General features: G+C 42.2%; 1 protein-coding gene across 1 annotated transcript; it reads right to left on the bottom strand.

Moving 5' to 3' along the window:
• Window positions 1–595: 595 nt before the first annotated feature.
• On the bottom strand, window positions 596–18170 carry asns (asparagine synthetase; the record flags this gene model as incomplete). The annotated part of the gene is made up of 11 exons (XM_083925831.1): window positions 596–1504; window positions 4547–4702; window positions 4836–4917; window positions 5999–6099; window positions 9982–10088; window positions 12778–12904; window positions 13088–13215; window positions 16372–16473; window positions 16570–16755; window positions 16864–17101; window positions 17904–18170. The coding sequence occupies 11 exons, from the start codon at window positions 18168–18170 to the stop codon at window positions 1295–1297; spliced, it is 1704 nt and encodes a 567-aa protein (XP_083781957.1). The 3' UTR covers window positions 596–1294.
• Window positions 18171–23395: the final 5225 nt, after the last annotated feature.

The raw sequence follows: 23395 nt of genomic DNA on the forward strand, positions 1-23395 counted from the left end.
GACACACAGGTGGGTACACTCTGCAAAGAGCAACAAGGTCTTTCATTAGTGGGTCATGTGATCAATCACCATTGTTTTAACTCACTGTGTGATAGAGGAACTTTAGAGACAATTAAGCAGATGGAAATCTTACACATTATAACTCTAAATGTATTTTGCCTCTGCTGAGGCCATGGCCCAAAACAGGTTTTATGTGTTCGCCCCATCTTTTGGATCCACTCTAAAATATAATGGGTTCTTCATTGGCCGAGGCTACACTTCTTCTTTTATGAAAATCCAGCGAAGAATTTATCTGTAATCCAACTCACTGGTTGTCAAACTGTGGTACCCAAGCTCTCTCTGGTGGTACTTGAAGGAATCTCCAAAATAAAAAAGGAAGCATTAATTACTACATTAATACAATACTAAGAAAATACTTAAACTTCTAAGATCTGTGAAATGTAATTTAAAATAAGTTTAGCATTTCCTGTCATATTTTTGTTTCTGTGAAGTTTCCAGCATTTCCCAGACATGTAGCGCTCCTTTGCAGCCCTAGCTGTGAAAGGTTACTTAGGGCGTCTCAAGCACATTTGAAGAACGCTTTAGGTAACTGGAAGGTAGGAAATGAGTGACACCTCTTGGTATATTTGATCAAATGGTTCGGTCATGTAATTAGAGCCGGATTACGAGCTAAACTGTGAAGGTAAGAGTGAGCAGAGGTCAAATGATTGGTTGAAAACACTGACATGTCAGTTCTGATGCTACCCTTTCATAGGGGCTGTGGCTGAAGACAGTCAACAATAAATAACCTTGGGGAAGACCCAGGACCAGGTGGAGAGATTATAGCTCCACACTGGCCTGGGAACGCCTCAGGATCCCCCAGTTAGAGCTGGTTAATGTCGAAGTTTGGGGTCCCCTGCTAAAGCTGCTGCCCCCGAGGCCCGACCCCGGATAAGAGGCTGAAGATGAGATGAGATGGGAATGTCATGTACAAAGTTTAAGAACCACTGATCCAGCTGACAAGGCAACAGACAGTAAAGACAGTAACTCATATTATATGTATTTTAATTGTGTTATCCTGTTCCCTCCCTAACCCTGGCTGTGGAAAGAGATGAAAAAATCTCCCATTGGTTTATGAGTGACTGGAGCGCCGTGAGCAGCAGCTCTGACACACTCCATCACGGTGTCGGGTAAGACAAGCACGCTGTAACTAGTTCTAAATGAAACAGAACCGGAGTTTAATAAAGTAAAGCCGAGTATGACACATGTAGATTGTTCTAAGAAGGCTGATGTGTTGCTGAGGGACAGACACACATCACTGGTCTTTATCAGCTTTGTAGATAGCCAGGGTCCGGGCTGACGGGTCGGTGGCGTCCGTCCAGCGTGGCATCCAGTAATGGGAGAGCCAGTCAGCCCGGCCTGGGTAGAGCTTCTCAAACACCTGTCTGAAGTAGTAGGCCTCTTTGGAGCGTGGAGGGTTGTGAGGGAACGTCTTGTGAGCCTTCTCCATCTGGTCGTCGTTCACCTGAGAAGACAGACAGCAGCTGAGAACACGAGCTGTGGGTCACATGAGGCTTCATTTGCAGCCTTTGTTCAAGGCTAAATCAACAAGTAAATAGGATGTATTTGTTTTTGAAATCTAATATGCATCTGGATTACCCTCTGGAATGACTGGTTGTTGTCATTATATACAGGGTTCCTACGCAGTATGGAAAAGTTTGGAATTTAATGTGAGTAATTCCAAGTGTGGATAAGTTTGGAAAAAGGGAAAAGTGTGAGGATCCCTGTTCTGCTAGCCTCTCCCTTTCCTTTTGTGCTTGTGTTTGTCTCCCTCTGTCTGTTGTTCCCTGCATGTGTCTCCCCTCTCGGTGTGTGTCTGTCTGGAGCTGGTAGCTGTATCCAGTTCCACTGATGACCTGCTCTGCTGCTTAAAAGGCTGGATGTGGGACACATTCGGGGTCAGACCGTTGTCCTCATTTACGTGGTAACTTGTTGCCGGTTGGCTCCCGTACTTTGTCTGTTTGAATCTTCGCGTTTATTAGTTTGTTTGTTAACGATTGTTTCTTTGTTTCCTTTCGTTATAGTTTCCTGAGGTCCCGTTCCTGCCTACCCTCGACTGTCTTGTCACGTCTTGTTTGTTTGTTTCCCCTGTTTTTGGATTCCCTTGTTTTCTGTGTTATTAAACATTCGTTTAAACCGTTCACTGTGTCCTTGCCTATATTTGGGTCCGGTTCACTGTGTTATTCATGACAAAAAGAGTATGGAAAAATATTGATGTTTTGTGTTGTTTCCAGACTATTATCTCACTTTCTAAAATAAAATATATGAATATATACAAATCAAAACAACTTTACTAAAGCAACACAGCCGACCTGTAGATGATATGAAGCTAATCAAGCTGGCAGCAATTTGAAGCCATTTGCCAGGGTTAAAGCACTGCTGTCTTGTCAAAGCATCAGGCACAAGCCTCTCAGCGTCTTTTGCCCAACAGAAGGACACACTGAGTAGGCCTGAGGAGTTATTAAGTTAATCATTTCACTCTTTCAGCATTTAGCCTGAATAAATCGCTGTACGATGAACATGTCTCGATTTGGAGGTCATTCACTTATAAGAGCTACAATACGAAGGTAAAAATGTCTTGTAATTACTTGGCAACATAATGGCATACAGAGTGAGAATTGAACATAGGTGTTAAAAGTTGGATTTTAAAAACATTTATCTAACAATTGGTATTCAGATGTTTAATATTGACTGAAAAACCTCAGAGAAGTCTGAAAATTTGAGTCTGGAGAAGTCTGGAATTTGGAAATGGAAAATGTGGAGGAACCCTTTATATAAAACTAAAACTAGAATTAGCGCCTTGCAGTTGGATTCCAGTTTGAACAAACAGTCAAGTTACAGTTTACAGAGAATATCTGAGGAGGACAATTCAATGAAAAGTATTAAGTGTTTAAATATTAAGTATTAAGGACCATAGACTCCAGGTGCTCCTGCAGGTGCAAGTGTATTATTTGATCAAATGTGGATGATCTCTACAACCATCACAGTTTCAGCATCAGTGTCACCAGTTCAGTATGTGACCAAATGTCTCCTCCGTTCCTGAGTTATGAAACATAATGATTTCCCAGTCAACTTGACCTTTTGGATTCACTTCATTATTTTATCTTGTTATTCATTTGTGTGAATTGTCAGAATTAGTGCAGGAGTTACTGAGTTATGGACAAACATAAGGTGTTTTGTGAGATCAGTGACCTTTGACCTACAAAATCGAATCTGTTTATTCTTGAGTTCAAGTGGAAATTTGCGGCACATTTAAAGAAAATCCACCCAGGGGGTTCTGAAGGTACTGTGTTCACAAGAATGGGACGTGCATACAGGCTACAGGTACGTACGGAGAACCCGGACACAAAAGGCTGGGCCACCTACAAAGGTATCGTCAAAAGAAATGATCATTTTTGTCAAATACTTTCTTTCCCCGACAGAAAAATCTGACTTGATTTAACTGCTGTATTATTCTTATTGTAGCTGTTAATGCTGTGTAACTCATCCTACTCTACCTATGTGCGCGTTTTGTGGAAATAAATCTAACCAACAAACGAGTGGATAAAATTTAACCTGATCCTAAACCACAGTCCACAGTTCATAGAGTGGAGGTGGACTTAATTCCATACTGACTTCAGGGCGTGATTTGTTTTCATGATGATTGTGTGTATGTAGTCAGACTTGATATTACACACGTTGCCACTGTGAATCCTGGTAAAATAACTAATGAAGTCAATGCATCGGTCTCCTTGGTTAAATCACTTGGCTTTTATGTTACATTCAGTTGGCCCCACGTGGAGGCCTTGAAATCTTTGACTGTGATGTCTCCTGGTGGTTGATCACAAAATGACACTGCATACTGTCAATATCAACACCCAGAGTCACTGTATTGTGTACAACCAACAGGATTTTAGGGATTTATCATTGTCATTATACAATACAATGATACTACAATGACATGTAGTTGGAGCCCCTCCATGCTACACACACTATGCATAAACAGATATGCAAAATATTGCATATAGTATAGCATTGAGTATAAGTATATGCTAATATAGATTTTAGAAAGTTTGTGACTAAGACAAAACGAGCTTCGCCCTCCAACCTGACAAACTTTCTCATCTTACAGCTAAACTGTAACTAAAATATGTTTCTGAAAACACTTTATGTGAGAAATATCCAGTACAGAAACAGAATCTTGATTCATATTTGATGAGCGCTGCCTAGTTTGTTTGTTTAGAGTTGATGAGCAGTTACTGACACTGTGTCAGAGACTCCTCTGATCTGACTGGTTGTTGGTACGGTGCGGTGGATCTAGCAGATGACATTAGGAGCAGACAGAGAGGTAGAGGTACATGACTTTCTCACAGGTCATCTGTCTCATTGTGCTGTGAGGAGACAGTGATCCTTTCAGGAGAATAGGAACAAAAACAACTTATTTTTTACAGAAAGTTACCAACTTCAGCTTTAAACAGAACACAGCTGAAGAAAAGATCAGTTTCACGAGGTCTTCAGTGACACGTACCATAGACTCCAGGTGCTCCTGCAGGTGGACGTACCAGGACTTCTTCACAGACATCATCCCGTCGCTGAAGGCCTCTTTGCGCCTCCACAGGATCTCATCTGGGATCAAGTTGAGATCTTTGAAGGACTCTCTCAGAAGATGCTTCTCCACTCCATGCTGCTTAGACAGGACGACACTGTTACTACAAAGCGATGCTGGAACCCCCGGAGAGGGCTTCATGTTTGGGAGGGTGAAATAAAACACTAGTTTGTGTGCTCAGACAGCACATCAGCTGTGCAGAAGGACTGACCTTTGGGATCCTCATCTCCTCGGGTAGGGAAAGGTAGTATGCTGTGAACCTGTGGTCCAGGAAAGGCACTCTGAGCTCCAGGCTGACAGATAAAAAGGAACATTAGATGAGAAAATGATGAGGCAGAGTGATTGTAAGGGACAACGCTGAACTAGTGGTGCCGTATAAAATGGTTAATAGCTCCATTACTATCAATTATTACTGTTCATCACCGGGGTGCTTTCATTTTTTATGTAGTCCGTCATACCAAGACCATTATTACCTTACTGGCTTTGATGGCTTTCATTACTGCAGGTATTTGGGCCCATTATTAAGGTTTCATTACTCCACGTTTGCTCTTAATTCTAATGCATTCTTCACTTGAGTTGAACACTTTGTCTTTCTCCTCTCCTGAAGGATTTACCTTTCCGTGGTTAAATTACAGATGAGATCTTAAAACCTTTCAGACGTTTCCTGAAAATGAACACTGAACAGCTGTTGCCTGATATTAATTACTGCAATTTCTGATGTCAGTCCATTATGTCACTGTTTTCTCTGCCCAATTAATTAAGTGACTTGCGAAATAAAAGTACAAAAAAACAAGTGCTCTAATGACTGACTGTTTTTGAGAACAGGGAGGAGAGCGGGACTGATGATGTTTTCACTGGACCGACCAAAAACTGAATTAAATGTTTGAAGTCACGGCCAGCGTTCAAAGCCAGAGAGTCTCCAAAAATTTAATAGAGCCGAAATAATTTATAGATCAATTAGAAAATGAACAGGCAAGTGTTTTAATAATTAATCATTTAAGCTGTCGGGCAAAAATGCTGAATAATTGTCGGTTCCGGCTTCATTTCGGGCTCCTTCTGATTGAAATAAGTTCACTTCAAATATCTATTCTTTGTCGTCGGTTATCATCTTGTAACAGACTGCCTCTCTCTTTTACATATTTATGTTGCAACATTTCTATTCTATATTTACGTTCTTGACTGTTGCAATACTCATTTTTTCCCTCTTGATATGTTTATTATATGCACCAAACACAGGGGCAAAGTCCTCGAAGTGAAAACCTTCTCAATAAACGATCTGACTCTGATCTGCAGGTTTATGTTTCATGGAGTGCTCCCAGCTTCAATTCCTTGATGCTGGCAGTGGTGGTTAATGAAGTGAACGGATGCATGTACCCGTGTGCAGCAGTGGTGCGATCAGCACGGAGGACGTCAAACAGGAAGAGTTCCTTCAGCAGTCGGACGCTGTCCTCTGAAGCTGCTCTGGGAGTTGGAGCCTGGAGGTGGAACACGACTCTGTCAGCAACTTCACCTGCAGCAGAGGCCCTTTCACACGCAAGCCTTTACATTCATCTCACTTTGATTGGGTACCCCCAGAGTTCTCAATGTTAAAATTTGATACCATCTTTTTATTAGCGCTTAGGAGGAAATTTAAAGCGTAATTCCGGTGTAAATTCATCCCATGGTCTTTTTTGGCAAATTGATTCATCAAATAAGCCATCGAGTCAATTTTGTTTGTGTATGAACTAGTAACGGAGATATCCGGTAGGGTATCAACAGCTGGAGGTGGCTAACACTGATTAGCTCTGGGCATTACGGTGAAGGCATTAAAACGTCTTTTTTAACCACTAATACTGCTCAAAATAACAGCAAACCTCTGCAGTAGCATGAGAAGAGTCCCTACACAGAAAACAAAGCACCAATGGGCTCCTTCCTTTGGGATTGACTTTGGTAATCCACTTGAATGGACTTTATTATGAGAGGAGCTGGTACAGGGGCCAGTAGGTAAGTCTTTAAAACACTCTTTTAATAAACTCTGGCTTCACTAACTACGTTGTTGGTGCTTTGTTTTATGTGTAGGGACTCTTCTCATGCTACTGCAGAGGTTTGCTGTTATTTTCAGCAGTATTTGTGGCTTCACCGTACTTCACCGTACTGCCCCGAGCTAATCAGTGTTAGCAAACAGCCGGCCACTGCCAGTGTTGTAGTGACTCTCCGGGATTTCTCTGTTAATCGTTCATACACGAAAAAAATCGTCTCAATGGATTATTTGATGACTGAATTGGCCGAAAACGACCCTGGGATGATTTTACCCAGGAATTTTACTTTAATGCCAACCTCACAGCCAGAGTATGACGTTTATAGTTTTTGTTCAGTGTACATTAGAAAATAAAAAACTCACCAACCCCCAGTGGGGGTGTCCCCAGGCTTGTAATACATTGGGGGAACCCTAAGCTTAATATCTGGGTATTTGCACTGCAAATGTAGTAGAGCTCTATCTCCACCCGGCACAAAGTGCTAAAAGCGGCACAAAACAGGGCAACTGTCATGGCTAGTTTCAGACCTGTGAGTCAGATTAATAGCGTATAGATGAAATCATACATTATCAATGAGGAAAATACAGCATAGCAGCAGACATGGCAGAGAGCAGAGATGCTGCTCCACTACTGCTGCTCTGGCACATTTACACACAAGGAACAGTAACTTTACTGATTATTCAGAAGTTTAGTTCCGTTTTCTCGGTTAAGTTTATAATTACAGTTTTTAGTTTTGCTGTTAAATGTCCTATGATATTTGCTGCAGTGACTTAACTGTGCACATGAAAACATTTACAAGGACGAGGAGGACTTGGTTAGAAAAATGAAAACAGAATGGCTCGATCATTTGGAGACGGTTTGGATTTAAAGTTTCAGATGAGCAGCAGAACACAGTATTCTGTAGGATAGGATCTATCTAGAATATCCGTCGCATTGACGCTCTCTGTTCACACTTAATCATAGAATGCGTGGAACAAGCTGAAAAATGTGCCCCTGAAAGAACAGGTACATGTCCTGTGAACCGGCAGAGGCAGCGAACATCACTTCACTGAGGCTGCCGTCTGCCCAAAGCAGCCGCACACGCACACGCACACACTGTCACTTATTTTCTCCCAGCCTCCTCTGACTCACTCATTTTGAATTCACCAAACCCTGCAGAGCTCTTACGGCTGTTAGCACCTTATTCAGCATGAATAGGCTTCTATCTTCTTGCTCCCATGTCAACACTGATATGTGCAGTAGTAGTGGTACTTTCACAATAGTAGAACGGGTTTAACTCCCTACAGTGTCCTTGCTAAGAGTCTAACTCCATGAAAACACAATAATTTTGTATCCATCTACACTTTTACAACAAACCTAAATGATCATGATTCACACCAACATCAACTACTGTGTTCAAGTGTGTATGTTTATGTGCTGCATGTAGTGTTAATGTGTGTATTCCTATGTTTTTCTGTGTGTCTATATGTCTGACCATGTTCGGTCAATGTGGCTTTTCTTACATCGTTTGTGTGTCTGTGTGTGTCAGTGCGTGTGTCCATGTGTGTCACAGTGTGTGGTAGAGTATCTGTAAGTGACTTTGTGAGACTGCCTACATGTACACCTGTGTGTCAGGCTACATTTAGGCATGTGTAGGCTCATTGGGCCACTTTTCCATAGGAATGCTTACTTTCTACGGGCAAAGCTCTAGTCAATATTATACATCATTTAAAAAGTAAAAGCCAAATTGTAAAGGCAAATTGCAGTAAAAAAACAAAACAACTATAGCAAGGTGAGAACTTCTGCCACCGGAGGTCAGCAAAGACTGTTAATTGAATCTGCTGTTCTGCAAGTCTGAAGGCTTAAGTGAGTTTAGTTCTTTAGTTCTTCAGTTCTTTTTCCTAGTTTCTTCGGGGGCTACTCCTCATTAAATTAATGCCGTGGTTTACTGAACCTCTGCTGTATTGATTCCCTCTGGAACTCCCCAAAAAATATCAGAACTCCACTTCACATCATGGTTGATGTGCCACAGTCAGGCCCTCATGTGTCTGAGTTGAACTTAGCTTGTCTTGTTGACTTTGAATGCTGCTAGCATAATGTTGGCATTAGCGCTCTGGCTCGCAGCTGTGGTTCTGTGAGCTGAGCGGACAAGAAATACCTCCTGTTGTCAGGTTGTATCTAAGGTTCATCCTATTAACTGGAGCAGTGGAGCAGTGAACCCCTGGGGGTGTTGCCAGGGGGTCATTTGTTTGGAAAGACTTTTGATTGCAAAATGCATTGAAGTATAAATTAATGGTCTTTAAAAAATGTTCTTTGGCAGTTGACCATGGTATGTCATTCCGTCCCAGGGTCTTTTTCGCCTAAACACTCATAAAATAAGCCATTGAGAAAATTCTTCTCATGTGTAAACTATTAACGAAGATAATTTGGGGAGGCCCTAACAGCCGATAATAGCCGGATGTGGCTAACAGTGATTAGCTCGGGGCAGCACGGTGAAGGCATTAAAACGTCTTTTTTAACCACTAATACTGCTCAAAATAACAGCAGACCTCTGCAGTAGCATGATAAGAGTCCTTACACATAAAACAAAGCACCAACAACGTAGTTAGTGAAGCCAGAGTTTATTAAAAGAGTGTTTTAAAGACTTACCTACTGGCCCCTGTACCAGCTCCTCTCATAGTAAAGTCCATTCAAGTGGATTACCAAAGTCAATCCCAAAGGAAGGAGCCCATTGGTGCTTTGTTTTCTGTGTAGGGACTCTTCTCATACTGCTGCAGAGGTTTGCTGTTATTTTCAGCAGTATTAGTGGTTAAAAAAGACGTTTTAATGCCTTCACCGTACTGCCCCGAGCTAATCAGTGTCAGCCACGTCTGGCAGCGACTTCTCGGGATTAATAATTAATAGTTTAAATACAGAAAAAACTGTCTCGATGGCTTATTTGATGTATGCAAGTGTAGAAAAAGACCATGGGATTATTTTACACCAGAATGACACTTTAAGGTGGTGCTGTGCATTATTCACGTCCGTCTGAAGAAGAGCAGTGTTCTGTTCCAATCGTCACCACCATGGTGCAACAAATAGATTTGACATCTGGAGCCTTGCAGTGTGCCAACTATTCTTTTCTCTTGTTTTATAAAGGGGGGTTAATGCCCTTTGATGTGTCCATAATGAGGAATGAACGGACTCTGCTGTGTGTCAGACGGTTCTGGCCTCCGCGTCGTCCATTAATTCCTGATATAGGACACCGCTTCTGGCATTAACCCTTGCCTATATGGTTTATTAAATATGAACGAAATGTTGACATGCAAAAGAAAAACAAAACAAAGTGATTCAGAAGTAGTGAGTGTTTTGTGGAGGATTTGCCTTGTGGAAGTAAATGTATCCCTGAGACAGCTCATCGGCGCCCTCCCCAGAGAAGATCACCACGCTGTCGGACTTCTCCCTGATGTACTTTGAAATCAAGTACATCCCTGCAGTGGGAGAAACACAAACAAGGGTTCCATTACAAAGAGATGGCAAGCAGAAATGTCTTATCAGAATATACGTTTCCATAAAAGAATAATGAGGGTTCTGAATACGAACACACCATAATGAAAGTCCATATATACAGTATATGTATGTAAAAGCCATTGAACAATGTCTACTATTGAAAAGGGGCCTCTCAGGTGTGATGATTGATTGAAGCGAGCTATTTGGGCTTACACTGGTAATAAAGGGCTGCACATTCCCAACAGATGTTCTTTTTTTCTCTATTCAATAAGTAATGGCATGGAGCGATTCCAACTTCATATGTTAACATGACAAATGACCACATTAAGAAACATATGGCATCTTTCTTTAAATATTATAATGAGAGCAAGATATTCACAACAATAAAAATATGAATCACATTTAATACATTATACATAAACACATGCTACTTGAGTACTTTATCTTATTTGCTTAGCTTATGACATTTGTACATTGTGATCAGAGCTCCTTTTTCCAGCTTCATCGTAGTCATCTAATTTATTTATCATCGCAGATCACGATATTGTGAAAGAAATTATTTCAAAAATAGAGTCCAAGTGGTGTGATGGATCAGATCTCTTTAATACGCGTCAGACACATTCTCTGACAACCCTCTAATTGCTTTGCCTTTTATACCCCAAAGTGGACAGAAGTTGACAGTTGCTTTCATTTTTACGACCCAAAACAGATGTTTTAAGGGCCCACTCACACTGTCCAAGCAAGAATGACAGCCACAGTCTAGCTTGTTTGATCAGTGTGAGTACAACTGTTCCGCGCCCAGGCACGGCACGCTTCCCAGCCACGGCACGCTTCCCAGCCTTGGCCCGGTTGAGAGAGGTGGGCTTTCGTAAAGCACGGATACACATGTACGAGAACGAGCATGCACACGTGGACGAGAATGAGCACTAGCACGAGTGTGAGCATTGTCAGCAGCCCTGATGTCTATTTATACACGACTGTTGCCCACGATGGACATTTAAAAAGATGCCACGGACGGTTCGTGGTGGTCTGATGTGGAGCTGGAGTGTTTACTGTAGGGGAGGAGGTAGGGGGGAGAATCACGTTCAAGCACAGGGCATGGGTCGTCTGGGCCAAGTGTAAATGCGCCCTTAGTTTGCGACCCAAAGTTATGTTGTTTACGGCTGTCAGGTGTTTGATATCGTACAACCCTGACTTTAACAACCCTCTCCCAAAGTTCACACACAGTTACGTTCCTGCTGAGAATTATCTGACAATCACACTAAAGATACAAACGTTATACCAAATCAGGTCAAGTCATCATTTCACACAGTATACTGTTGAATGGTGAATTCTACATTTGTCTCATTAATATGATTATGTAGTGGTGGGTAGAGCCACAGTAAATCTTCCATCTATTGCCTCCATTGACCTCTTTCACCGTTCTCACAGGATCCCACTGGGATTCAAACGAGCAGGTCAAGGGGAAAAGGAATGCAGTGATGCAGCTGGCACATTTTTGTCACATCAGTGAGCACATAAATCAGCAGAAATGTTGTGAGGCGACCTTTTAGAGACGTGAAAATGGCGAAGCTGTGAACCCCTGACTACTGAAATGTATTATTGGGCGAGCTGAATCAGTTTTACACATAAAACGAAACACCAACACTGTAGTTAGTGAACCCAGGGTTTATTAAAAGCGTGTTTTTAAAGACTTACCAACTGACCCCTGTACCAGCTCCTCTCATAGTAAAGTCCATTCTAGTGGATTACCAAAGTCAATCCCAAAGGAAGGAGCCCATTGGTGCTTAGTTTAGTGTGTAGGGACTCTTCTCATGCTGCTGCAGAGGTTTGCTGTTATTTTGAGCAGTATTAGTGGTTAAAAAAAACATTTTGATGCCTTCACCGTACTGCCCTGAGATAATTAGCATTTTAGTTGCATTGTTTGTTAGCAACTGTTAGCGACTCTCCGAGATTTCTCCGTTAATAGTTGTTACACGGAAGAAATGTCTCGATGGCTTATTTGATGAGTGTATTTGCGAAAAAGACCTTGGGGATGGATTTTACGCCGGAATATCACTTTAAGTATCCATACGACGCAGTCACAGGATGTGATCAGGTGAGCTGAGGTGTCTTCAGTAAGTAGGTGTTAGTCTGGTGTGTACACTGTTTACAAGTTTGTCAGGTAACAATGTTAACTGAGCCAGGCATGATAGATTTTGAATAAACAAGTTCCGGCCTCCAGTGGATCCAGCCACCAGTAGACCAAACAGACCTGCTGTAACAGCTGTGGACCGATATAGAAACTCTCCAGGTCATGCCAGGATTAATGAGCTAGAAAGGTACCAATTGATCACTGTCTCTATTTCCCCTCTCATTAGCTCCAAGTCACATAGTTCTCACCATGAAACTTGTAGGAAATGTTTATTAGTCAAATTATTTGTGAATAACGGACCTGTAAAATAAAGCACTGATTTCAATTGTTATGTAAAAAATAAATCATTGCCCATCAGTACAAGCCAACACAGTCTGTTGATGACTCCTTAGTTTCCATTTTTGCACTTCAAAAAAAAAGAACAAATTCCAGAAACTTTCAGTTTATTGGTCTAACTGAGGAAGACATTTTCAAAGCCATGATACAACCTACATCTTTTGATCCAACTGATTTTTGTACAGTTTTTTCCCACTTACCAACAGAGGCACGTATGGTGGTGATGTCATAGGTCTCCAGGTGAAAGATGACCTCCTCTACAGCTCGGATGCCTTCCTCTGCAGTGAAGTTCACCTCATGGTGTTCGCTGCCAATGTGAGCTGCAACCTGACGAACACAAACCACAAACCGACTAAAAACACACCAATCTCCATGTTGGTTTGTTATACAAAAAACAGCCGCAGCTCATTCAAATTATAGACTGAAGTTAACGGTCATTATGGTCCATTCTGTAAACCTTTGATAGTCAGGGAAAAAGGCATGAGAAAGACTTCCATCAAATTAACTGACCTTGCGAGCAGCTGCGACGTCTGGACTGTCCTCTGACCCGATTGAAAAGGTCTGGATGGGATACTGCAGCTTGTCCTCCTTGGCCAGCTTCACCAGTGAAGCAGCAACCAAACTTGAGTCCAGACCACCTGAAGGATGGACAACATGACTGAAGATCATCAACTCAAAACTCCATCCATCTTTGTGTTATGATCCAAGACATATAGCATATATTTCATCTGGCTGATGCAAACAATTACTGATGATGTAACTGGGCTGCATGATGGAAATGTGTGGTACACTCCTAAACAGCAGCTGTATTGCAGGGGACAAAAGGGAGTTTTCCATTCAATTCAACATATTCGTCGATCCCTGTTGAGAATGCTGCAGGCAGCACTTCCGGGTTGCCAAGCAACGGGGCAAACATGCACGCATTCAGAACGGCCACGTGCCCTGGGTGGGTACACCCCCTGACAACGGTGCAAGCAGCAACACCATGAGTTAAGCATTCAGCCTGTTCCAAAATAAACACACATGCAAACAGCACTGCACTAGCATTGAAAATACGGAACAGAACCTCCCTGTATTAGCCTCTATATAATCTTACCAATATATATCATATGGTGGCTGTTTGTGTTTGACGACAGCACAAGCCCGTCAGTCGGACGGAACACTAGCATTTTAACAAAGACATTTTGGACTAAATACATCTGCTCCAGTAGAAATGCTACGATCAGTGGACTCAGCACAGTTAAATCTGGACAAACTTTCTAAACGAGTTCAATGTTCGTGAACAAATTTTTTTACCATTGGCCAAAACCATCTCAACAGTGGGCCTTTGAGGGAACGGAGATAAGTGAAGTCCAAAATGGAGTGGAGGTAGGCTAATGCTATTAGCTACAGTTACTGTGTTGACCTGCATCAGTAACTACACACTAAAGCATGGCAGGAGAACGGAAACTTCTTCTCCATCTTTCCACAATGTAGAAACTTCTGATAACAATCTGAGCCGGTGATGGCAACAACAAATACTTTTAGTGGACATATATTGAACGTGCAGAGGTGCCCTGTTTGATTCCATTGAAGCTCTGTTCACAGTAGCCAGGCTGCAGCTCTCCACACAATACTAGCCAGCTAGCTAGTGGGCTATTTTGGCTGACTTGCACTTGCATTTTACCAGCTAGCCAGTACCAGTTAGCTTTCCAGCTACAGCCCTTAGCTAGCTTGCTGCATGTGCAGTAACTGTCGTTTATATGTTATTTATGTGCTATTTTTGTATACATCAGCTATGGTTAATATTTAACCATTTGTATTGGTAGTGTATTTATTATCCAAAATGTATGTTGTAATACATTTTATGCATAACATACAGTATATGCTTATTTTAATAACAGTACATATCACTTGCATAACCTGTGTTGATTTTAAGCATAATAAAATATGAAGCAGACATGTTCAGCAAATATAAAAAGAGGAAGAAAGATTTTCCTGAAGGGACGATAGTCTTTGTACAACAGGGTGTGTGTGGGAGATTTTTGTTATCATATTTCTGCTTTTATGAATAGATGCGTCTCTTATATCCACCAGGAAATTAAGAAAAAAGTTTCTCTGAGACTAAATACAAAAGGGCCAGTTGTAAACTAACCTGGAAGGAAGAGTGAAACCTCCCTGATTCCTGTGTGATAAAGGTCATTTGTCAGTGATTGTGTGTCGAAAATTCAGTTGGTGGCAAAAGGGTAAGAGAAGAGGAGGAAGGAAGAGGAGCCCAGCATGGAAGGTTTAAAAAAATGGGTGTTGGAGATTTAATTGGTTGGGAAGCCGAAGATTCAAACACTACACACAGTCTTTTCTTCTGCATGGTATTTGTTTTTTACAAATATTTTTGATTGTGATGACATTACTGTCTTTAAAAGGCTGAGGCGGGCGTTAGAGCTAGAGCAGGTTGAACGTATTTTTGTCTGCAGAGGAAAATACTTTGTCAAAATAAACCACAGAGAAAAAGCTGATCCTGCTTGTTGATCTTTATTGAAGAAATCCATTTCCACAACACTAGCTTGTCAGGAAGGAAGCGAAATAACGCTCTAGATTTTGCATATTATTTTTTAAAGGGGAAAACTGTCTGGGCCATTTTCAAAGGTGTCCCTTGATTTTTGACCTCAAGATATCTGAATAAAAAACATGCAGTTTTTCAAATGTACCAATGTGTTATTTTGTCCTATTCTAAAGTGGAGTGTTTGAATATTTCTGCATACTAGGATCTATAAACAGTGTTGAGTCGCATGAACTGGGTCTGACCCATGTTTGGTCTGGCTATGGAGCCATTTCATGGTAGTGTTTGAAACTTGACTTCACTGTCTAAAAGTATCTGTTGTGACCTCTAGGAAAATCACAGCCTCATGAAACTTTACAACCACAAACTAAAGACCAAGAGCATTCAGAGGATGGATGGCTTCCATAGGTAGATGACAATAAGGAGGTTTCTGAGCAGTTTCACAACTCAAGTGCTCGCCATCCAGTAACTGAAAATTGCAAATTTTGCAGAAATCTCCAAAGGACAAAAGTTTTTATCATCCCAAATCACAAGGGAAGGGAAGGGATTGTTGATCATTTTTTTTATCAATTCTCAATTGGTAAATAATGGTTACATTCAGCACTAAATCTTGGTAACAAATTGTATCAACCCAAAAAGTGCTGAAACAACTTATGAGACATAATAGAGCTGAGAATGGGACTCATAAACTTCCACCATCATATTCTAAGCCCTTACACATTAAACATTCAACATTTAAATAAGCTTCTAACCAAAGCCCAATCTCCATGACAGATTCCTGACTGGAAGAACTTGACAAACAATGTTGAGCTGCCTGTCCAATGAATCTCAGGTTCTTTCAGATGATGTACGCCTCTTTCGTGTGATAGCTACTGTTGACCTGCTGTCTCCCCCTAAGCATCCCCTGCCCCCCCTTAAAAAATACAAAAAAGCCTCTATGTGGGTCACTAAGGGTTAATATATAAAATCGCACGAGGGGCCCCAGCCTGGCCCCCTAATCTGCAACGGCCTATAACCACTACTGACAATGAGTTGTGACTGACGGTAAATCAACCACCTCTTCTTTGTGGAGCAACAAGAGGACCGTGACATGTAGTGAAAGGCCCACGGTGTGTCTTGATTCCTTTACTCTATTTGTGCCCCTTTGTTGTCACCAATTTTATGAAGACTTTTGTTCAAATGAAGTATAATTTATGCACTTATCCAGTAGCCACAGGAGCTGTTTAAGTGAAAAGATGGCAGAACTTTAAGTTACCTGACAGAAGACAGCCAATTCTCCTGTGAGACATGAGACGTTTCCTAACAGAATTCTCAAACAGGGTTCTGATGTTGCTTCTCACCGTTTCCTCATCAAAACCTGTGGAGACACATCATTTTTTAAAAATGCGTTCAAAAAGGCTCAAACAATATGCTTTCCAAATGACTAAACACAAGCTAACAAAGCACAGTTTACTTGTGGGCAGTGTCTCCACGGTGTCGTAGACGGCATGAGCGGGCTCTTTTGTGCAGCAGTGAAACTGCTCCGTTTGGATGGACTCAACTTTGCCATTCTGCTTCAGGTCGAAGACCTCAAAGTGCCCAGGGAGAAAGGGAACGATGTTGGCAGGGGTAGACATTGAATGGGAAATGTCTGTAAGTCCTGTGATTAGAATAACAAAAGTCAAGCAATGCTAAAAAGCTGTAAAACCTTCATCACAAGTGTATAAAAGACCCAGATTCAAGGAAGGGTAATAAACTGCCCGATTACCTTTGGCTTCTGAGCAGACAGCCAGGAATCCATCGTCTGCAAGGAGCTTGAACAAAGGCCGGACACCATACGTGTCTCTTCCCAGAAACACTTTCCTGTTGCCAGTATCCAGCAGAATAAAAGCAAAGACACCATCCAGGAGGGACGCCATCTTCTGGATGCCAAAGCGGTCATACAGATGGAGCAGAATCTCACCGTCCACTTTAGTCTGGTGATCAAAATCAAACTGCTTCCTCAGCTGAAAGAAAAAGAGAGAAATACCACATACAGGGTTGTTATAGGATTCTTGGTTTCTTCACATAAACGTACATACCTCTATCACTTGCAAATCACTGGATCAAACAAAATTCACATTATTGACCATTACTTGAATCTCTCTTTAGTGTCAGTGCAGATTGCCAAAGCTGATTTTATCGTTCTTTCTGTCACTTCACTTCTGAAGAAGAGTTCAGTTTCTCGACTCAGCTCTGCAGAGCCCTGAACCCCCGCCTCCGCTGCTGCACAGCTGTTTGCTCGTTTATTAACAGGTTAATTAACATATTGGACATGTCCACATTGCGCCAAATGATTTGATAGACATCCTTAGGTACACAGCAATGCACCTGCAAGTGTAAAACCGGAAAGATGAACAGTGTAAAACCTCCACCTGGTCCTGGGTCTTCCCCGAGGCCTCCTCCCAGCTGTTACATGGTGTGTTCATCAGAAAGGAGTGACCAGTTTATTTGATAAAATGTCCTGATCTGTACAGTTAAGATATCCTTGGCAGTTTGATACTCTGAAATTACAATATCAGCGTCAGCCTCTCAGAAAAATTCAATTTTGGTCAAGCTATACTGATTCAAGTTATTACAAGTCAAGTTATCTCCGGACACCTTTCAGTAGGTCTAAGACCACATGCTGTGAATTACGGAGACCCAACAATACCCCCATGAGCATGCCCTACATGACCATGGTGTTGTTGTTTGACAATTACAAAACACAACAAAATCGTGCATGTGGAGCTTCTCAAAGCACCACTGGCACAGAGACGCAGCTCTTACCGTGTGATGGTTGTAAATCTCTCCGTTGTAGCAGAGCCACAAGAAAGGAAACTTCTTGATGCGGAGGGGTTGCATACCATAGAGCTGGTCCACAATAGCCAACCGGTGGAAGCCAAAACAGCAGTTGGTGAAGCCATTGACATTCTCAAAGCGGAAGGCGTCAGGTCCTCTGTGAGCGATCTTCATGGCACTGGTGCACTGGACTGACAGGCACTCATCACTGCCGAACACAGCCCATATACCACACATGTCACAGCTGTGGACCATGGGTGGATCAAAGAAAGACAGACAGTGTTGATTAATGCCAGTTTCTAACTATACAAGGAAATGATCATTATCTGTAAAAGAACTGCAACATACAAACTAAATACTGTCTAGGACCAATATTTTTTATCAGTTTTTATCATTTGTGAAAAACTAATACATTGCCTTTACGACATACAGCTTAAGATGCTGGTCGACCAGTGGTCGTCAGGGCTATATGTTTATTTACAAGTATGCATCATACACTGAGCAAGAGCATGTTAATTACACTGTCAGCAGTCCATTAACAATCGCAACAACCCTATTGAGTATCTATTATTAGTTTTATAAGCTGCTACTAATGAAAAATCCCCTCTCAAATAATAATAATATCATATTAATATATATATTAATAATTTATATATATATATATATATATAGATATATTTATATATATATTAATAATTTATATATATATATTAATAATGTAGTAATAATAATAATTACCCCCTCTTTTAATCATTCCCCCTGGGATTATTAAAGTATTTCTGATTTTGATTCAATGAATAAATTACGGTAAAACGGGACCGGTAGTGATGGACCGATACGTATAGGTGTATTGGTATCGGACGATACGGGCTGCTGCGTTCGCTGAGTTTTTTCCCAAAATTATTTACAGAAAAAACCTGCTCACACTGTTCATGGCCCTAGCCTAACCAGAACTGATTTGTTCACTTTGAAGTCCACACAGCATTACACACTGCAAAACTTGTCAGCCAGCTCATATGGGTCAATGCCGTCTATCTGGCAGCTTTGCTAAATATCTCTGCTCGGTGCTGGTTGTAAGTTTGTCCCTGTAAGGACCCTTTTCTTTTGCCTTATTCTAAATACCTCTGCTCGGCCCTGGTTGTAAGTTTTTCCCTGTAAGGACCCTTTTCTTTTGCCTTTTTGTAAATATCTCTGCTCGGTGCTGGTTGTAAGTTTGTCCCTGTAAAGACCCTTTTCTTTTGCCTTATTCTAAATATCTCTGCTTGGCCCTCGTTGTAAGTTTTTCCCTGTAAGGACCCTTTTCTTTTGTCTTATTCTAAATATCTCTGCTTGGCCCTCGTTGTAAGTTTGTCCCTGTAAGGACCCTTTTCTTTTGCCTTAATCTAAATATCTCTGCTCGGTGCTGGTTGTAAGTTTGTCCCTGTAAGGACCCTTTTCTTTTGTCTTATTCTAAATATCTCTGCCCGGCCCTGGTTGTAAGTTTGTCCCTGTAAGGACCCTTTTCTTTTGCCTTATTCTAAATAGCTCTGCTCGGTGCTGGTTGTAAGTTTTTCCCTGTAAGGACCCTTTTCTTTTGCCTTATTCTAAATAGCTCTGCTCGGTGCTGGTTGTAAGTTTGTCCCTGTAAGGACCCTTTTCTTTTGTTCTTTATTCTTCTCCATCTCTTCACAATGGTCTCGTCGTATCTCGGTTTAAACGCAGTGATTCCGTCTCTAGTTGTGATTCAAGTTCCGTACTTTAGCGCTCTATGTCGCAGTGTTGCCTTGGAAACCAATAGTGTGGGATTCCGACATGGCGGACGGGCTCAGACCCTTCCTAAACTGCTCATTCTCAATAAGGGGGCCGCCCTAGTTGATATGCAGCAAAGGGCCAAAGGGGGTCAAACCCTGGGACACTGCGGTAAGGACTCAGCCTTTCTGTCTAAACCTGTTGGGAGGACATCTAAGAAGTGGACCAGTGAGGCTGTGCAGGACCTTAAAGCATGCTTGGACTGTGCTGAATGTTTTCTAAACTGCCACAAACAGGTGGATGAGTACACAGACGCTGTGAGTACTTTATCAGCTTCTGTGAGAACAGCTGTGTACTCTCACACACCAGGGTAATCTACAACAACAACAAACCCTGGTTTACAGCAGAACTCAGACAGCTAGGGTTGGAAAAGAAGGAAGCGTTCAGGAGTGGGGACTAAGACCGGTTTAAAGAGTCTAAATACAGGTTTTGCAAGGCCCTGAGAGATGCTAGACCCCATATTCAAAGAGACTCCTGACAGTGTTCTCAGCAAACGTCTTTGCGTCTATCTGGAAGGGTCTTAAGCTGCTCACTAACTTCAAACCGTCTGCCCCCCACTCCACCGAAGACTCACGCCTGACGTGAACTGTTGTGCGACCCACAGCCAGGAAATTTAAAAGCAGCTGATCACAGGAACGAGAGACAGCAAGATATCGACCGTTACGATGAGCAACTGGAAAGCCTGTGAAATCTGTGAGATGTGACCATCACGCAGACAAAGTCCACGCACCGGAAGTGCTGTGACTCTTCCCAAACTAATGGGGGAAGTATAGAGTTTTCCTTGTTATTATTTTGACATTGATTGATTCACAAGGCCAACTCATGCACTAAGTAACATGAAAGAAAACAAAAAATGTCCGGTCGCTGTCAAAAAGTGGCAAAAGACTGAATGACTGTGACACGCATTGTGTCATTACGTCACAGCTTCACGCGTCTACACGGTGGAGAGCAAACTCCTACCGTCTATAATATTGCACACCCCTACCCTGCACTATGGCCAATGGTCCTAAGCCATACTATACTGAAAGGAGTGCACTAGTAACAAGAGGACCCATACAAGTAAAAGATATGGTTTGGAAAATAACTCAAATGTGCGTCTTGGAAAAAAAAAGTTTTTATTTCATGAACAGAACAGCGTCTTCTAGTGTCTCAAGATCATAGTCACAACAACAAAATATAATTCCAGCAGTCGGGTTGCCACGTTTGTTGCAGAGTGTGTAAGTGATCAGCTCCATGTCAGTGATGAATCCAACAGGGGAACCACTCATTTGGACTAATCAATAAATTTCAGTATTTAACGTTAGCCAGTCTTCACCTGGAAGTCTTTCTGTGAGTGCTGTTGAATCCGTTAGCTAGCTCTCAACTCAACTCAACTAAATGATTCTTGTTTCTGTAGCAACAACAGACAACCCTGGCAACCAGCAACGCCCAACGCTATTGGCTGCTACAATGGAAACAGAACGGGATTTCTGTCCCGTTCTGTTTCCATTGTAGTCATTGTCAAACCCTTCAAAAAAGAGTTTAAATATTAATTCAGACTAAATATATTTTTTTATGGAAAAGCAATACTTTTATTCTGTACCCCTCAAAACACCACGTGAGTGTATTTTTAAAACATATATATATAGCTTTTAATAAAGATTCTACTTATTTAACCTTTAATATTAGGCCAGTGTAAACACACATGCGCGTGCGTTACTGGTGCGCTCAGACGGTAAAAGTGAAGCGCCCGTGGACACCAGCCGCTCCAGCCTTCACGTGACTTTTGAACGGGTCACTCCGTGTGTTTATACTTCTCATTGATTCGATATTACTGGACATGTACTAAAACCGCATTCCCTTCCTTTTTAAGCAGAATTCTTTAGAAAACTTAATTCAAGTGAAAATCACTATATCACTCACTCACACACACACACACACACACGGACTGACCTTGTTCTCCCGGTGGTTCCTGTAGATGTAACGTGTGTTGGAGCAGAGCACTCGGATGATGGACCGGGGGATGCTGATGCACTCACTCCACCGGAAATAACGTGGTGAGTGTGTCTTCAAATTAAGAGCGGTGATGTAGCAAGTGTACGCCTCTTCGGTCAAGGGAGCCGTCTTTCGCCTCTGCGGAGTCAGAAGTGCGCCCGTATTGTGATATTGTGATATGGTAACTTCATTTGAACCGCTCAGAGAAAAGGACATAAAAGAGAAAGACTTTACTGTCATTCTGTCTCATTAATCACATGGCTTTCACAGAACTTTCCACTGTGGGGTTTTTGGATTTATACTGGACTGAACTCTAAAATAAAATGGACTGGAATGATTCGGTAAAATGTTTTATTTTGAAGGCCCCACAGAATAGAGGGATGTTGTTTTATTTTGACCCCCCCTGTTTGACGGTGACGCCTCATAATCCTGCAATTGCCAGTGCTGTTGCATCACCTGCAGACGGTGGTGATAGTGGTGAGCCTTTGTAAAAGTACTGTTACCACACTGTGGAAATACTCTGCTACAAGTTCAAGCCCTACATTTAAAGTGTCACCTAAATAATAATAATGCACTAAGTATTTTATTTTTTAAAAATCGACCAAAGAGGCCAAAGTAAGTCTACACTCAGCGGCCACTTTATTAGGTGCACCTGCTGCTTAATAAAGAGTCAGTGTGGTCTTCTGCTGCTGTTCCCTCTCTGTAGAAAGTAGGTGGTGCTGTGTGTTCACAGATGCTCTCCTGCATTTCTCTGTTGGAACCAGTGGATATTTGAGTTACTGTTGCCTTCCTATCAGCTCCAACCAGTCTGAAGAGGAGGAGGGGGAAGACAAGAGGAAGAAGAGGAGGAGGAGCAAGAGGAGGAAGAGGGGGAGGACAAGAATATGAAGAGGAGGAGAGGAAGAGGAGGAGGAGGGGGAAGAAGAGGACCTAGAGGAGGAGAAGGAAGAGGAGGGGGAGGACAAGAGGAAGAAGAGGAGGAGAGGAAGAGGAGGAGGAGGGGGAAGAAGAGGAGCAAGAGAAGGGGTAGGAGGAGCGGGAAGAAGAGGAGGAGCCAGAGGAGTAGGGGGAGGACAAAAGGAAGAAGAGGTGGAAGAGGAGGAGGGGGAAGAAGAGGAAGAAGAGGAGGAGGAGGGGGAACAAGAGGAGAAGGGGGAGGACAAGAGGAGGAGAAGGAGGACAAGAGGAAGAAGAGGAGGAGGAGGGGAAAAAGATAAGGAGGAGGGGGAAGAAGAGGAGGAGGAGAAGGAAGAAGAGGAGGAGGGGGAAGAAGAGGGGGGGGACAAGAGGAAGAAGAGGAGGGGGGAGAAGAGGTGGAGGACAAGAGAAAGAAGAGGAGGAGGAGAGGAAAAAGATAAGGAGGAGGGGGAAGAAGAGGAGCAAGAGGAGGAGAAGGAAGAAGAGGGGGAGTACAAGAGGAAGAAGAGGAGGAGGAGGGGGAGGACAAGAGGAAGAAGAGGTGGAGGAAGAGGGCGGAGGAGGAGCTTGCACCAGTCCGTCCATTCTCCTCTGACCTCTGGCTAAAACAGAACTGCCACTCACTGGATCTTTTCTCTTGTTGGGACCATTCTCTGTAAACCCTAGAGATGGTTGTGTGTGAAAATCCCCTTAGATCAGTTTGTGAAACACTCAGCAACACAACCATGCCACGTTCAAAGTCACTTAAATGTAATAACACACGGGTATAAGGTTTCATTCAATTAAAACTGTTGTCTGAT

The sequence above is a fragment of the Echiichthys vipera genome (assembly GCF_963691815.1).
Source record: "Echiichthys vipera genome assembly, chromosome: 13".
NCBI classification, from domain to species: Eukaryota; Metazoa; Chordata; class Actinopteri; order Perciformes; family Trachinidae; genus Echiichthys; species Echiichthys vipera.